The following is a 15,991-nucleotide window of genomic DNA, read 5'->3' as shown; positions in this document are numbered from 1 at the left end:
TAAATCAATTCCCACCCTCACTGGTGGGACACTGCTAACTCAACTGTGAAAAGACACGTCACACAGTCACCTTGCTGTTGCTCACCTGGCCTGGGCCTCTGCCTCCCTCTCCACTCTCCTGCCCCCCCCCGCACCCCCCCTCCCCGCCGCCACCCTGCAGCTTGAGGTGGCTCCCTAGAGGAGAGGTGAAGGTTTCAGGGGCAGCCGTGGGCTACTGCAGGGGTGTGGGGGTGCCTCTCACCCTGGTTTCTTTCTTGAGTCTTAACTGGTGCCCTCTCCAGCCGTCATCATGTCCCCTGCCTCCCTCCCCCACCAATGGCCGAAGCATAGATTGTAACCCTTCTCCTCCCTCTGAAATTGGCCTTCAGGGTGGACTCAAGGGATTGCCCACGCCTTGCTCCCACACTCCAGCGAGGGGTGTGTGCTCCCCTGTCCCTCAGGCCCTTTGTGCTCCATCACCCCTCACTCCTGACATTTCCAGCAGGGAGGCTTCCCGGAGCTGGGGAACCACAGCCACCCAGCACCAGCCCCGCAAGTGAGTGCCGGGGCTCCCGCCCTGCGCCTGGGCCGGCAGCTGTGGAGGCGCTCTCCCAGCTCGGATTTGGAGAGGGCGGTGATGACCCAGACCTGCCAGCTCTTGGAGGCCTTGGTGCTTCGGCTTGGGCACAGGCTGCCTGGAGACCCATCCACACCAGGAGCCTCTGCATTGTCCTCTCCCACAGTTGCTTCTGCTTTTCAACATGGAAGACGTTGCAGACAGGGCTCTCGCTTGGGCATCCACTATCCCTTGGGTCAAATTTGGAATCAGACAACTGGAACAGAGAGGACCTCGGAGCTGCCCCACGGGGCTGGGCCGGCGTGGGCATGGAGGTGGACATGACAGGGCGCACATGACAGGGCCCCGACGCAGGCGGCCCGGCCCCTGGCTCCCAGCAGAGTGTCCCATCATCCCCCAGGATCACTCGAGGCTGAAGCGTGGATGATACTGAAATAAAAGCTTCATTCCTATAGCCTCCCTCTCTACATGAACAAGAGACGCGGCTGCACTTACTGGGGAGTCAGCACTTAACGTACCCTATGCTGCCATCTGTGGAACCTCGCTGTCCTTGAACCAGGTCATGAGCCACAGGAGCAGCAAGCATGGGGGGCCAAATGCTATGTTCCATCATCTCCAATGGATTCCTTTTAGTTCAGTGGTCTGGAGAATTGGATTTTCTTATTCTCAGGAAGTAATGAAACGATGGTGAGCTATTTGTAGTCTTTAAGAATGCTCAAAACCAAGGGTGTGTCTAAGAATTAAGATTTTTCTTTTTTAAATGAAATCCTCTGTCAGGACACAGTCCCTGCAGGTGAGCACAAGAACCAAGACTGGAACTGCGGGCAGGCTGGGCTGAGCCAGGTTACAGCACCTGCTGGTGGGTGCCGAGCTGAGGCAAGCCATGCCAGTCTGGGCTACAGCTCCCACCAGCATACGTAAGACCCGGGGATGCTCTGTTGGTGAGCATTTGAGCTGGGTTTTGGCAAGAGCCAGGCTGGGCTGAGCAGCCATATCCACTGATGCATACGTGAGCCACAGTAAGTGCAGGCTGGTGATTGTTTGCTGCAGCATCAGCTGGCAAGTGCTGAGACTGGGGGAAAGTCCTATTGAGACTAGACTGCAGAACCCACTGGAAAGTATGCCATCTTCTGCTGCTTTCCCCAGGTCATTAGCAGGGAGCTTGACTGGAAGTGGAGCAGCTGGGACACGATGCATATGAGCTGAATGGGATATGGGATAGACCGGACCAGTCTACTGTGCATACTGGCATGCACAGGAACCAGGGCTGGGGTGGACTTAGTGGAGGTTATTGGAGGTCACTCCAACTGGGCTGCAGTTCCTGCTGGTGAATTTGAGGGCAAGTGTGTGGTGCGCAGGGTTGGGCTGGGCCATACCATCCATTGGTTTGCAATGAAATGGGTGCTGGGGACAGAACTGACCAGGTGACTGCAACTAACAGTGTGTGTGTAGGCTGATGTGGGTGATGGACTGAGCTGGACCCTGCAATGGCTGACACACACAGGAGTCAGGTTGGAGTCACTTCTGACAAAGTTTCTTTGGGGAACCCTGACTGGATCACTGGACTCAGAAGTCCAACCATGGTGAAAATCACAGGATAGGTGGTCTAATCGTGGACTGCATGTGTCAGAACTGGGTCTCCATGGTTGTTGAAGCCTGTACAGTGGACAGCATGCCAGGATATACATAGGGGCATGACAGTCAGTTCACTGAGGCCTGCAGTGGACCTCTAGTGCTGTGGAGGGCAAAACAAATTGGACAGCTCCCCCGACAAGTATCTGGGCGAATCCAAACTGTAAGGTGGACTTTGTCAGCCAATGGACTTTGGAAGGATTTCCTCAACCTTAGAGCAATGAAATCAACAGCATCTCAGAACAATCAAAACGACTTAAGCAGAATACTTGGAACATGCTCCACATCGGGGACCCTGGGATGACATCGGGTGACCTTCCCCCATTCCTTGGTACTGATGCAGTTGAACTGCTGGGAGTGACCTCTCCCCTTTCTCTCTACCTTCCCCAGATACCAGAAGAAAAACAGAGATTGGAGGCTGTTGTCTCATTTACTTTCTCCCATTCCTAGACCCTCCCCACCCTAATTGGTGGGTCCACATGGGCATTGTATTCCCTCTCAACTATGTAAATATCATCAAAAAGAAAATGAATTTATTATTGAAAAATCTTTTAAGATATGAATGTAAGTTACCATGTCACTTAAGCTATAAATTAAACATACATAGAATTGTTTAGAAAATAAACAAATATTATGTATTGCTACATCACTACTTATATCAGAAATACTTTAAAAATATTTATTTACTTGAAAGGGGTGAGACAGATCTTCCATCCACTTTCCAAATGACTGCAGTGGCTGGGGCTGGGTCAGCCTGCCAGGAGCTAGGATCCGGATCCAAGAGTTTCTTCTGGGTCTCCCACGCGTGTGCAGGGGCCCAACCACTTGTGCCATCTTCTTCTGATTTCCCCAGGTCATTAGCAGGGAGCTTGGCTGGAAGTGGAGCAGCTGGGACACGAACTGGTACCCATATGAGATGCCGGGTATTTCAGGCAGTGGTTTAATTTGCTATGTCACAACACCAACTCCCAGAAATATATGTTTCTTATTAAGTCTGGTTCCCTAAGAATATTTAGGCTACTATGATTTTTTAATGAAGCTTAATTTCCAAAATAAGGATGTAGAACACCTATTTAAGTTCTTTTGCCCCATTATAGACATGCCATTTATACTGAGGTAGGTTAGAAAACTTCAGGGCCGAATGAACCACAGTCCTGATGATGACCACAGCCCCTTGACTGGCTCTGGAAGCCCCCAAGGAGTTGAGGTGACACTAGCGGCAAACAGCAGCACAAGATGAGTTTTCCCAGCTGTTTCCTTGGTCTTTTTGGGAAGAGCCGTGTGAAGTTGTACCATCTGTAGAAGAACCAGTACTTTTGCTTGACTGTCAATGTAACGGGGCTCCTTGGTGAGGTAGAAAAAGGTCAGTGCTGCTAAAGGGTCAGTCCCAGTCCTCTTTAAAAGCTTCACTTAATTTTGTATTTAAAGGTAAAGAAACAGAGACAAGGGAACAGAGTTACACACACACACACACACACACACACAAAGTGAGAGCTTTCATCTGCTCATTCACTCCCTAAATGTCCATAACCATCAGGGAAGAGCTATGCCGAGTCAAGAGCCTGGAACTCAAGCCACACCTCCCAGGAGACTGAACCCAGGCCTCCAGTATGGGATGCAGGATTTCCAAGCAGCAGAGTAACTGTTGCACCAAGTCCTTGTTCAGCCTCCATATCTGAAAGACTACAGTATCATTGTGTATTTTACATACTGTTTAACTTTCGGAGGTTTCAATTATCTGTAGTCAACAATGGCCTGGAAATGTTAAATGGGAAGTTCTGGAAATCCAAAAATTCTTTCTTTTTTTTTTTATAATCTTAGTTGATTAGGGTACAAAGGGTCAAGGGCTACAGCAAAGCGGGTAATACCATTATTTCCACACTAATATAATTTCCCCCCTCTATCTGGGGTCAGGGGAGAAACAAAGGGAGAAACCCCACCCAGCCTCCCACCCATCCCAGGTCCCCGATGTGAGGCAAGCTCCGAGGGTCCTGCTCAAGCATTTTTGATAGTTCAACAGGTCTGAATTGCTGCAAATTGCGCCATTCCACACGTGATGAAACCTATTCAGAATCCACTGGCTGACATAGTCTCTTTATGGTTGGGGTTCTGAGATCAGCAGTTCAGTTGGAGAGATCTCCAAAGAAACTTCATCTGAGATGATCCCAAACCTAATTCTTATGTGTGCTTGCTAATACAGGATCTGGCACAGTCCATCAGCCCAATCAGCTTATGCACAAGCTGGTCATTGCAATTGCTGGATCAGTTTTGTCTCCAGCCCTGTCTTCCGTGCGAACCAATGGGTGTTGTAGTCCAGCCTGATCCTGCCCACTTCATACTTGGTCCTCACGCAAACCAGTGGGAGCTGCAGCCTAGTTGGGGCAACTTCCCATAACCCCCACCAGGCCTGCTCCCTACCCTGGTTCCATGCATGCCAGTATGTACCGCAGGCTTGTTCAGTCTGTCCCACATCCCATTTAGCTCTCGTACATGCCAGTGGGCATCGAAGCCTAGTTCAACCCAACCAACCCTACTATCCAGCCCACACATATACTGGCAGGTGCCTTTCTGTCTAGCCACTCCTGCCCGTGTCCTGGTTTTTGTGCTCTCCAGTGGGAATGGTGACCCAAGAGGGAGTTGGCCACTATCTCCCTACTAGGCCATTCCCACTTCCGGATTATGCACTCCCAGGTGGTTCAGGAGTTTAACTTGACTTCTTAAAGTTGTAACTTGCCTGCCATTTTGGGAGGCATGGTAAAATTTTGCACCCCTTCACTCCATCCTGCAGAAGATGAGGTCATCCTTTGGTCATCTGACGTATCGGGGCTGTACTTGCTACCTGCCTGCTCGTCACTTACTGGCTGTGTCAGTTACGAGAATGCTGTGTTTAGGTATCAGGGTGCTGGTGGTCAAGCAATTTCTGTTACTTAAAAATGACCTTGAATTGTAAGAGGAGGGACAATTTAGATATGCTAATGAGCTATATAAAGTGCTTTCTTCAAATGAAAAGGCGAAAGAAAATATAAGAAAAGCAGTTTTGTGCTAATCTTGCCATAGGACTTCATTGTGAAAGTTGTGACTGCAGCACACTAAGTGCTCAGTAAGATGTTGTGGCATTACATTTGTGAGTGGAAGACAAGAAAACATGGTTTGACTGATGCAGTGTTTGGTGGTCTGTGGTTTCAGACATCTGCTGGGAATTTGGAATGAATCTGCCAGGGATCAAGGGGTAGTACTGTGGAAGAAAATAAGTATGAAAATGCAAACTCATTCACCTAGTGCAGGAGCCTAGTTGAAGAGAGCCAGGAAAAATACATTGAATGTGTATCTTTAAAAACTTTTTTTTAAAAATATATTTACTTGGGAGGCAGAGTTCCATCTGCTGGTTCACTCCCTGGATGTCTGCAATAGCTGGGCCTGGCCAGCCTGAGGCCAGGATTCCGGAGCTTCGTCCAGTCTTCTACTTGGACGATGGAGTCATCACCTGTTACCTCTCAACATGAGCATTAGCAGGAAGCTAGAGCTGGGAGTGGAGTAGGATTCACACCCAGACACTCTGACATGGCCTGTGAGCATTTCCATCCGATCCCACCACCAGGCCCATTGTCTGCCCCAGATTATCACTTCAGTTAGAGATGGGATGAAAATACGGGAAAGTCATTGCAACCATTACATTAAATACTGACCTGATGAAAAGCAAACATTTCTTTTTTGCCTTTTATGTTTCCCCCTTCTCTCAAATTTAAAATGGACTGAGGTCCTATGGGAACTCTGAAATTCCAGTGGTCCCTAGGTTCCTCTGAAGATTGCTAAATAATGCGCTGAGAGACGGAGACAGACAGAGGAGGGGGAGGAGCAATCATCTCCTGCTTTACTCTCCAATGTCTCCAAAGGCCCAGGCGGGCTGGGCAGCAGCTGAAAGCTGTACACTCAGCTGAGGCCTCCGCCTGCTGCCTCATGCTGGAATTAAGAGCCCAAACAGGGGCAACCAGTGCGTCAGCAAAGGCTCAAACCCCTTCGCAAGATGGCTTTTAAAAGACTTATTATTTTTATTGGAAAGGCAGATCTGCAGAGAGAAGAAGAGACAAAGATCTTCATCTGCTGGTTTACTCCTCACATGTGTGCAGCAGCTATATGGGATGCCGGCGCCTGAAGTTGCAGGATTAGCCAGTAGAGCCATAGCGCTGGCCTCTCCTCAAGATTTTAACCCCAGGGCCAGACTCAGCTTTGCTTTAGTGGCGACTCTCTCTGCCAGTGCAATCGTACAGGTTTACTGCATAATTCTGGAATCATGAGTGATTTAAGATGCCGTCTTATTCAACTTCAGCCTGACGTCACCACATTCTTCTCTGGGTGAGTTACTAATTTCCTCAGCTGTAAAACAGGGTAAAATATCCACCTAGCAGGGCATTACGGAAATTATATAATGTAGTTCATGTAAGTGTTAAGCACTGTAAACCATGCACAACAGAAAGTGCTCAAATAATATGAACTCTACTGACTTCAGGGAAACTTGCTCATGCAAAAAGTAGCTGTTTATACCAGCAGATCTCAGACATGTGGGGACCCGCGGCACGGAAAGGGAAGGATTTCCTGGAGGTTTGTCTTTGTGGATCCATGAGGTCAGAACTATTTTCTTTTTTTAAGACCTATTTTTACTGGAAAGGCAGATTTACAGAGAGAGAAGGAGAGACAGACAGGTTGCTTTCTTTCCCGTTCTCATTCCCTCAAGACGTGGAGTGGCGAGAAAGCCTCAAGTCACCGCACAGCAGGGTCGGCTTCAAACACACAGCCGGAGTGCCCAGCTGTGTTCCGTTAAGCAGTTGTGGAGCCCCTTTTCACTACATTTGTTCTGAGTAATTACTGGTCCTCAAGATGCTGCTTAGGTTGATGTGTAATGTAGTCCTTCTGTTACATCTATTTTTATGTGAAAGATGTATTTTATTCGAAAGGCAGTTACAGAGGAAGAGAAAAGGGGAGGAGGAAGGGGAATTTTCCATCCTCTATATGAGGGTAACTGGGGAAGTCAGGAGGCGGGAACCCCATGTAGGTCCCCCAGATGGGTCTTTTGCGTGGGTAACAGGGGCCCAAGCACTTGGGCCACCTTCCCAGCGCTTTCCTAAACACAGGGACAGGGAACTGGATGGGAATCGGACCAGACAAGACTCTACCGCAGGTGGTGGCTAAAGTTGTACAACCCAGACCGCTAATATTTTGTTTGTTTGAACTCTGACACACAGTAGATACTGCCTCTAGGTACAGAAATAAAAGCTCCTTGGAGTCCTCCCAGTTTCTAAGTATAAAGGGATCCTGAGAGCCAATCTTGAGAACTAATGTTCTGATGAAGTCGGCATTTTAACTAGCGCGCACGCCTTGGCCAGGTTGCTCCCGCCAGCTCCAGCTGGGAGCACTGGGTGGGTTCAACAGGCCGCACCTGAACCCAGCATCCATCAGAGCCCGCGGGCAGGGGCAGCACCCAGCCGCCGGCATTTCCGGGAGTTCCGGGCCGCGGCGGGGCGGGGCGACGTGCTCCGTGGGGCGTGGCCTCGGCCTGCGCGGGAAAAGGGGCCGGTGCCGCCTGCGCGCGCACACTCGGCGGCCGCGCGCAGCACGCTCGGGGTCGGGATGGCGGCGGCGGCGGCGGCGGCGGCGGCGGCGGCGGCGGCGGCGGCGGCGGCGGCGGGTGGAAGCGGGGCGCCCGGGGAGGAGGAGGGGCCTGGCGGGGAGGCCGCGGCCCCACAGCCCCAGGGCCCGACAGGCGCACCCGGGGCTCGTCTCTCGAGACTGCCTTTGGCGCGAGTGAAGGCCTTAGTGAAGGCGGACCCTGACGTGACGCTAGCGGGACAGGAAGCCATCTTCATTCTGGCACGAGCCACGGTGCGGCGGGAGCGCGAGGCGAAGGGGCGGAGGGCGGGGCTTCGCGGGGCCTGGGCGGGGCCTCGTGGGCCGGGGCGGGGCTTGGCGGCGACTTGGGCATCTGGGGCAGCAGGAAGAGGGAGTCTGTGGGGTGGGCCGAGCGCGGGGAGGGGTCTGTGTCTCTTCGCGGCCCGACGGCGACTCTAACTTTGTGGTGTTTAACACAGCCCCTGCGGGGAGTCTAGCGAACGCGTTTACAAGTAAGGGAGGAAGGACGGGAGTGGGGAAGCAAGGAGCCGCTTCCTGACGGCAGGTTCAGCTTCCAGAATCACCTCAGGCACCTGACAGCTCCCTTCCCACCCCTGTTCATCCGGACGGTGCCCGACCCATGATAACACTGCGTTGCTTTACAGGAGCTGTTTGTGGAGACCATCGCCAAAGACGCCTACTGCTGCGCTCAACAGGGAAAAAGGAAAACCCTCCAGAGGAGAGATTTGGGTAGAGTGTCGCTGGAGAGTCCGGGGGCCGACCAGGGAGGGCTTGGCTGTCCCCTGTACTGGTGGTCTTGGGGTGCCATGGGGGAGTCTCGCCCGACGCTTTCAGTTGGTCTGACATTTAGAATCTCTGCAAAGTAGAAAAAGTTTTTGCGCCCCTCCCGCCCCGCCCCGCCCCTTCATAGCATCTGCCAGGAAAAGGTTTTTTTCACCTAGCACCTGGGAATTTGGCTTCTGACGTTGGAGTGTAGCGGTAGTCCCTGCACGTATGTGTGCTTTGGTATACTGCATTCGCTCACTCCCTGCTACATGGCTAAACTGGCTTTCAGAGCCAAGAGAATGCACAGTTGGTGTAAACCATGGTTGTGGGGGGCCGTTAATTCTCCCGCCTTGAGCTGTGGTTGCCCAGGTTTTTGTTGCAGGGGTACTATGTACGTGTTGTTGGAGTAGATGGGGACTTAACTCCAGCGAGGGCCACGTTGTAGGAGTGCTAGGAGAGTCGTGTGGACTGTGCTGTTCTGGGGCCAGGTGTTTCCAGCTGGTCAGAGTGTCAGCTGTCTTTGCTTTGTGTTTCAGATAACGCCATAGAAGCTATAGATGAATTTGCATTTCTGGAAGGTGAGTTCTCATCTTTTCCAAGCTCATAATGCAAGTTCAGACCTTGAGAAATGTGTGCCTGATCCTACCCTGCTTGTTCTTGGGATGATGTTCTCCTCCTGTGAGAACCTAATGAGAGTCAGCTTCTGACATTGGGGGAATTCAAGCTTCCACCTGAAAGTTGCTAAGCTCAGAGATGGGAGGGAATGTATAGAACCTGGTCATGTTGGAGGCATTACAAGTTAGCCTCACAGTTTGGCCCACATCTCTAGATGTTATGAACAGGGGAGCAGTATTACATTATACATAAAAAAGGCCAGCATTTGAAAAATGACATCTTTTTCCTTGTTCTTCACTCATTTGTTTAAAGTGATTATATTTTGACAGAATCTTTACATGCCTGTATGTGTTCTTAGGAGTTTAGAATTCTCTCATGCTAAATCTTGTCATTAAAATAAGAAATATTTGGAGACCTGTATTCTGGTTATCTTCTGAGAATTGTTTATTAACTCCTAATTTGAGTGGCACAGTTAGAGAGGGAGTGGTCTAGAGAAGTCTTCCATTTGCTGGCTCACTCCCTGGTTGGCCACAATGTCCCTGGCTGGGCAGGCTGAAACCGGGAGCCAGGGGCTTCATCTGGATCTCCCAAGTGGATGAGCCCAAGCACTTTAGCTGTGTTACGCTTTCCCCGCGTGCATTTGCAGGGAACTGGTGTGGAAGTGGAGCATCTGGGACACAAACTGGCACCAGCATGGGATGCCAGTACTGCAGATAGTGGCACAGCACTGGCGCCTAATTCCTAAATTTTACTCTGAAATATATATTCTCATGGATAGCTTTGTAAAAGCCATGCGTCCTCAACTCATTCTCACCGTCACCGCACCAGGTTGTTCTCATTATCTTCAGATGTCTTTTATTGATCTGATCCATTATTTTCATTACTTTGTTCTACACTCCAAATCCTGACCCGTGGTCTTCTGGTAGATTGTTCTTAATGTCTTTTAAGACATGTTCCCATGCCTGTCTTCAGACCCGTCTTATTGACTGTTATTTTAATTTCAAGGTCTAGTTCAACCTCTGTTTCCACCTACTTTATTTTTTTTTAAAGCTTGAGGGCCCAGTACTATAACCTAGTGGCTAAGTCCCTGCTTTGTATGTGCCGGGATCCCATATGGGTACCGGTTCGTGTCCTGGCTGTTCCACTTCCTTCTAGCTCCCTGCTTGTGGCCTGGGAAAACAGGAGGATGGCCCAGAGCCTTGGGACCCTGCACCCACTTGGGAGACCTGGAAGAAGCTCCTGCTTTCAGATTGGCTCAGCCCTGGCTGTTGGTGGCAACTTAGGGAGTGAGTCAGTGGATGGAAGATCTTCCACTCTGTCTCTCCTCTTTGTATATCTGAGTTTCCAATAAAAATAAATCTTTTGTTTGTTGGGCTTTTTTTTCCCCCTTGGTCTCTTGGTGGAGTGGGGGGTGAGCTAAAGCCACAAGAAGAAACGTAAGAAACGTGATGTATGTATCTGATATGTACTTTTTTCTTTTTGCAAGAAGAGTTGAACTATTTTTGATAACAAGAGTAAATGGTAGAAAATGTTTAAAAACAATCTTTAAAAAAAAAAAAACAAAACCACTTTGATCCTGGCATGATGGATCAGTTGGCTAATCTTCCATTTTGCAAGCTCTGGGATCCCATATGGGGTGACGATTTGTATCCTGGCTGCTCTGCTTCCTATTCAGCTCGCTGCTTGTGGCCTGGGAAAGCAGTCGAGGACGGCCCAAAGCCTTGGGATCTTCAACCTACTTGGGAGACCCTTGGCTCCTGGCTTTGGGTTGGCTCAGCTCTGGCCGTTTTTGGCCCTTTGGGGAATGAACCAGCAGATGGAAGATTTTTCTGTCTCTTTCCATAAATCTTATCTTTCTAATAAAAATAAGTACGTTTTAAACAATAAAAAAGCCTTGGTTAGTTGCCTGCCTAAGATAACTGCTCCTAAACTTTCTGTTCACAAGTGTTTGGAGCTTACTTCACCTGTTCACTTTTAACTACCACTTTTGTTTTTAATTAAAAATTTTTTTTTTTACCTGTCCCAGCAAATGCTAGCCTTATGTGTGCACCTGTGAGCCTGCTTTTAGCTTCCCAGCCCCTGGCAGGCGCCCAACACAGGCACTGGTGCCAGGTGCTTACATCTGGGCGAGCTGTGAGGACGAGTCCCCAAGGCTATGAGAATATACAAATGAATGTTATCCACATTAGCTTCCAGCTCCCGCAAGGCAGGAAATCACTGTCCACAGGCAGACAGCACTCAGTGTCCCACCTGGAACCCAGGCCTGGGCCTGTTAACTGCCACTTTTAAAATGATTAGTGATCTGCTCAAATCTGTATTTTTTAAGATTCATTTTTATTAGAAAGGTAGATTTACAGAGAGAAGATCTAACTGATGATTCATTCCTCAAATGCTGCAATGACTGGAGCTGAGCCGGTCTGGAGCTAGGATCTGCTTCTGGGTCTTCCATGTCAGTGCAAGGTCCCAAGGTCTTGGGCTGTCTTCCATTTTGTTTTAGGCCATAACAGGGAGCTGGATGGGGAATGGAGCTGCTGGGACAGATGGCAGTCATGGATTGCCAGTGCTTGGAGGTAGAAGATTAGCCAGTTGGACCATCGTGCTGGTTCGAATCTCCTGTAAGACATAATGTTATTGTCCTGTGAGTAATAGGTTAGAGGTTGCTACAAACCCAGTGGAGAAATCTTACAAGTCTTCTTCTCAAGTTGCAAGAATGGCTTTGTGTTTACCCCGGGTTTTTAATGACTGGCAGTTTACTGTGAGGTGGATGTATTCATTTTCATCCTCTGGTGATCTCAATAGTTGAATCTCTTTTCTGTTGTACATTAGTAAATCTGAATGTTGGTCCTCTTGGTCTCCCTGGTTTCTGTATTCCATATTGAATAGTTTTGTACCTGGTAAAGTGAATGTTCTTATGTCTATTTTCTAAGTAGGTCATCACTCTTCCTTTTAGAATCAAAGCACTGAGTATATTCACACTTAAAAATGAGTTATCTAAATGCTTTAATGAAATACAGCTCCTGCTCTTTCATTGTTTTTATTAGCTTTTCACGTGGCTACTTTTAGGAGTATTTCTAAATACTTAGTCTTTGATTTGTCAAGTGTTTTTGTTATCTGCATTTGACAAATCAAGCATAGGTGTTCCAGCTGTGAGAAATGAAGATTTGGCTAAGCCAAACAACTCCAGAAATTCTCTCCTCTTCTAATTTTGGGGAGTTGTATCATTATTTTTAGCTCCTTTATTGCCGTTATAGATTATATAACAATAAAATGTTTATTTTTTGTTCTCAGTTTTCAGTCTAACTCCCCACTATGTATAGTATGACTATTTGTACACCTGTTTATTCCTTTCCTCAGTTTAGCTCTCTTGTAGCTTGGTTTGTAAGCTGTATTAGTACATTGTCAAGGCTGATAACCTTTATATCATCACTTAAATGTTCCATTTTTTATCAATGGGGTGGGTGTATAAGTTGAAAAGCAGTATCGTAAACCGCCTCCAGCACTCCCTGAACCGTAATCCTTCCTGCAGCACACTCTGCAGGCAATTGGTGTTAGTTTCTTATGTAATTGTGTGGATATTTTATGCAGATACTTGTGTGTATGTACATTCTAAGCCTTATAGTTTTTTTTTTAAAGATTTTTTTTTTTTTGAAAGTCAGGATTAAAGAGAAGGGAGTCAGACAGATCTTCCATCTATTGGTTCACTCCCCAAATGGCTGAAACAGACAGGAACCAGGAAATTCTTTCAGGCCTCTTGAGTGCGTGTAGGGGACCAAGTACGTCGCCATTCTCTGTTGCTTTCCCAGGCATGTTAGCAGGGAGCTGGATCAGAAGTCCAGCAGCCGAGTTTCAAACTGGTACCAATATGGGATGCTAGCATCGCAGGTGGTGGCTTAACTTGCTGTGGTACAGTGATGGGATGTATAACTTTTTTTTTTTTAATAAAACTGGAAGTGACTTTGTGTATTAATCTTTGCCCACTTGGGCTTATCACATGGCAGTATTGCTTCTATTATTTAAGTTTTCCTGTTGGCGTCCATTGATCTATTTGGTTTATTATAAAACTGATACCATGATGTCTTAATTACAGTAGCTTTATCAGAGAGCAAATATTCCCAGCTTGTTCCTCTTTGTGTTATTTTTGGTTCTTTGCATTTTTGTAACTTTTAGGATCTGCTTTTTAAATCCCATAAAAAAGAATATTGATATGATTGCATCAAATCTATAGAGAGGTAAACAAATTCTCTTTGTAACAGTGGTTCTGCAAGTCTGAACATGGTATGCTTTTCCATTTGTTAAGTTCTTTAGTGATTTTTAAATGAAGTTTATTTTACCTGAAGGAATGTGTTTTTTAAAAATTTATTTATTTTTATTGGAAAGTCAGATATACAAAGAGGAGGAGAGACAGTGAGGAAGATCTCCGTCCACTGATTGACTCCCCAAGTGACCACAATGGCTGGAGCTGAGCTGATCTGAAGCCAGGAGCCTCTTGCGGGTCTCCCACATGGGTGCAGGATTGCAAGGCTTTGGGCTATCCTTTACTGCCTTTCCCAGGCCACAAACAAGGAGCTGGATGGGAAGCAGGGCCATCAGGATTAGAATCGACGCCCATATGAGATCCCTGTATGTGCAAGACAAGGATTTTAGCTGCTAGGCTACTGTGCCAGCCCCAAGAGTATTTTTAAAGAGTTGCTTATTTTTATTGAAAAGGCAGATTAACAGAAAGAACAAGCAGAGAAATCTTGTATCCACTAGTTCGCTCTACAAATGGTTGCAGTGGCTGGACTGAGCTGATCCAAAGCTTGGAGCCAGGAGCTCAAGATGCAGGGTCCCAGTGCTTTGGGCCATCCTCTATTGCTTTCCTAGGCCACAAACAGGGCACGGGATGGGAAGTGGAGCTGCTGGGACACAATCCAGTTCCCAAATGGGATCCTGGCATTTGCAAGGGGGAAAATTAACCAATTGAGCCATTGTGTGGAGCCCAGGAATATATTGAAAGTTTGAGAGAGTTTCAGAGCAAAAGAGAGAGGGCCAGAGAAAGATCTTCCTTCTACTGGTGCACTCCCCAGATGGCTACAGAGGACATCACTGGACCAAACTAAAGCCAGGAACCAGGAGGTGGGAGCTTTATCTAGAGGCCCACATGCATGTGTCGTCTTCCACTGTTTCTTCCAGGCCGTTAGGGAGCCAGATCAAAAATGGAGCAGCAGGGTCATGAGTTGGTGGCACATGGAATGCCAGGTTTACCTGCTATAGAATGTTCCAAATCCCCTCTGAAGAAAGCTTGGGTTATTTTGTTAGATGTTGACCTCTAAGTACTTAATATTTTGTTTTTAATGGTATCTTTATTTTTTAGTTTTTATTGTAGAATGTACTTGATTTTCTAGGTAAATTTGTATTTGGCATTTTTCTCTCTGCAGTTCTTTCAAATGAATATTTTAAAATATTTGTATCTTTTGTTCGGAGTAGGCTTCCTTCAAATACTTGTTGTCTTGATTTGAAAGGCAGCTTTAAATCTCCCATCCATTGGTTAACTCCCCAGTTTATTGTATTAGCCAAGATTGGGACTAAGGCCAGGAACCAGGCGATTCTTCTGGGTCTCCTGCTTAGATGCCAGAGGTATAAACACTCACTGTCTTCCACTCATTTCCCAGGCCATTAGCAGGAAGCTGGATTGGGAGCAGAGCAGTCAGGTCTAACCAGCACTTCATGGGATGCTGGCACTATAGATGGTGCCTTTACATGCTATACCAAAATGCCAGCTCCAGTCACTTTCATTCTGCTTAAGAAAGAAGGAAAGCGAACATTGTGTGGAAGCTGTGTCTGAGTTGGACTGGTCGTTGCCTGGCCATTCTATTAGGGTGGACAGGGGAAGGATGGGTGTTGACACTGAATGGCCCTCACAGGCAGGAATGCAGAATGCTTTACTCTGGGGGGACTTGGCAATTTCAGAAGCTACTCATTCTCCTTATACACACACACACACTGGGTGGGATAAAACATAGTTCCGTGCTTGTGTTTTTTCCAAGTTAGGTTTAAATGCCCATCTTCTGGTGGTGCTGCATGTTGGGCTTGTGAGGAAATACAGGGGTGCTAACTCATTTGTCATCTCGTGTCTGGCATCTCTGGTGACTCCCGCTGGAGCCTCCTGGGACCCCCGGGGGGATTGACCCTTACCTGTGCCACAGCCCTCTCTGTTCACGTTGGGCTTAGTTCCCGTCTGCTGTGTTTATAAACCAACGGAAGTAAAGTTTGTTCGTTTTTGTTGAAATTTCTTAACTGCTGATGGATCCTTATGTGACAGGAAGATAAACTTGTGGGGTGAGTTCTCCAGGTTGAATTGGAACTTGGAGAAAAGATTATAAGCTTTTTGTTTTGGCAAACTTACCTCATTGCTATCACTCATCCATTTTATAGACTAAGTGTCCACTAACTCCCACAACAGGTATTTAGGCTTTTCTTAATTTCTGATTCTAATTCTCTAGACTTTGCCATCTACTTCCCCTCTGACACATGCTTTTCCCCAAGGGTTCTTTTAACCACATATTCCTCAAAATTGGTTTTTTGGTTTTAGAGAACTGCTGCCCGTAGCAGTGTCCCTTCCTGTTTAACTTTCCCAGTTGGTTACTCTGATGCAGCTCTTGGGGCCCCTTGCCTTACACGCTACTCGTTGTATTTTTAGGTACTTTGGATTGATTGCTGAGCGGGGCAGTTCCATGCGCCTCACCCGGGTCCTTGAGTTTGCTCCTCTCTGCAGGCCTGAGCTGTGAAGAGGAGTCTTTGCGATTCTAAGCCCTCATC

General features: G+C 47.7%; 1 protein-coding gene across 1 annotated transcript in view; it reads left to right on the top strand.

The window, feature by feature from the left end:
* Positions 1 to 7,852: 7,852 nt before the first annotated feature.
* Positions 7,853 to 15,991, top strand: part of POLE4 (DNA polymerase epsilon 4, accessory subunit) — a gene marked incomplete at its 5' end in the record, with an annotated part of 91,286 nt that continues 83,147 nt past the window's right edge. The window contains 3 exons of the mRNA XM_058668338.1: positions 7,853 to 8,065; positions 8,458 to 8,542; positions 9,115 to 9,156. Of these exons, the coding sequence (XP_058524321.1) occupies positions 7,853 to 8,065; positions 8,458 to 8,542; positions 9,115 to 9,156 (340 nt within the window). The remainder of the gene's footprint in view (positions 8,066 to 8,457; positions 8,543 to 9,114; positions 9,157 to 15,991) is intronic.

Source organism: Ochotona princeps, chromosome 8, assembly GCF_030435755.1.
Source record: "Ochotona princeps isolate mOchPri1 chromosome 8, mOchPri1.hap1, whole genome shotgun sequence".
Taxonomy (NCBI): domain Eukaryota; kingdom Metazoa; phylum Chordata; class Mammalia; order Lagomorpha; family Ochotonidae; genus Ochotona; species Ochotona princeps.
The sequence above is the reverse complement of the archived record's forward strand: the minus strand, read 5'-3'. Positions and strand labels throughout refer to the sequence as shown.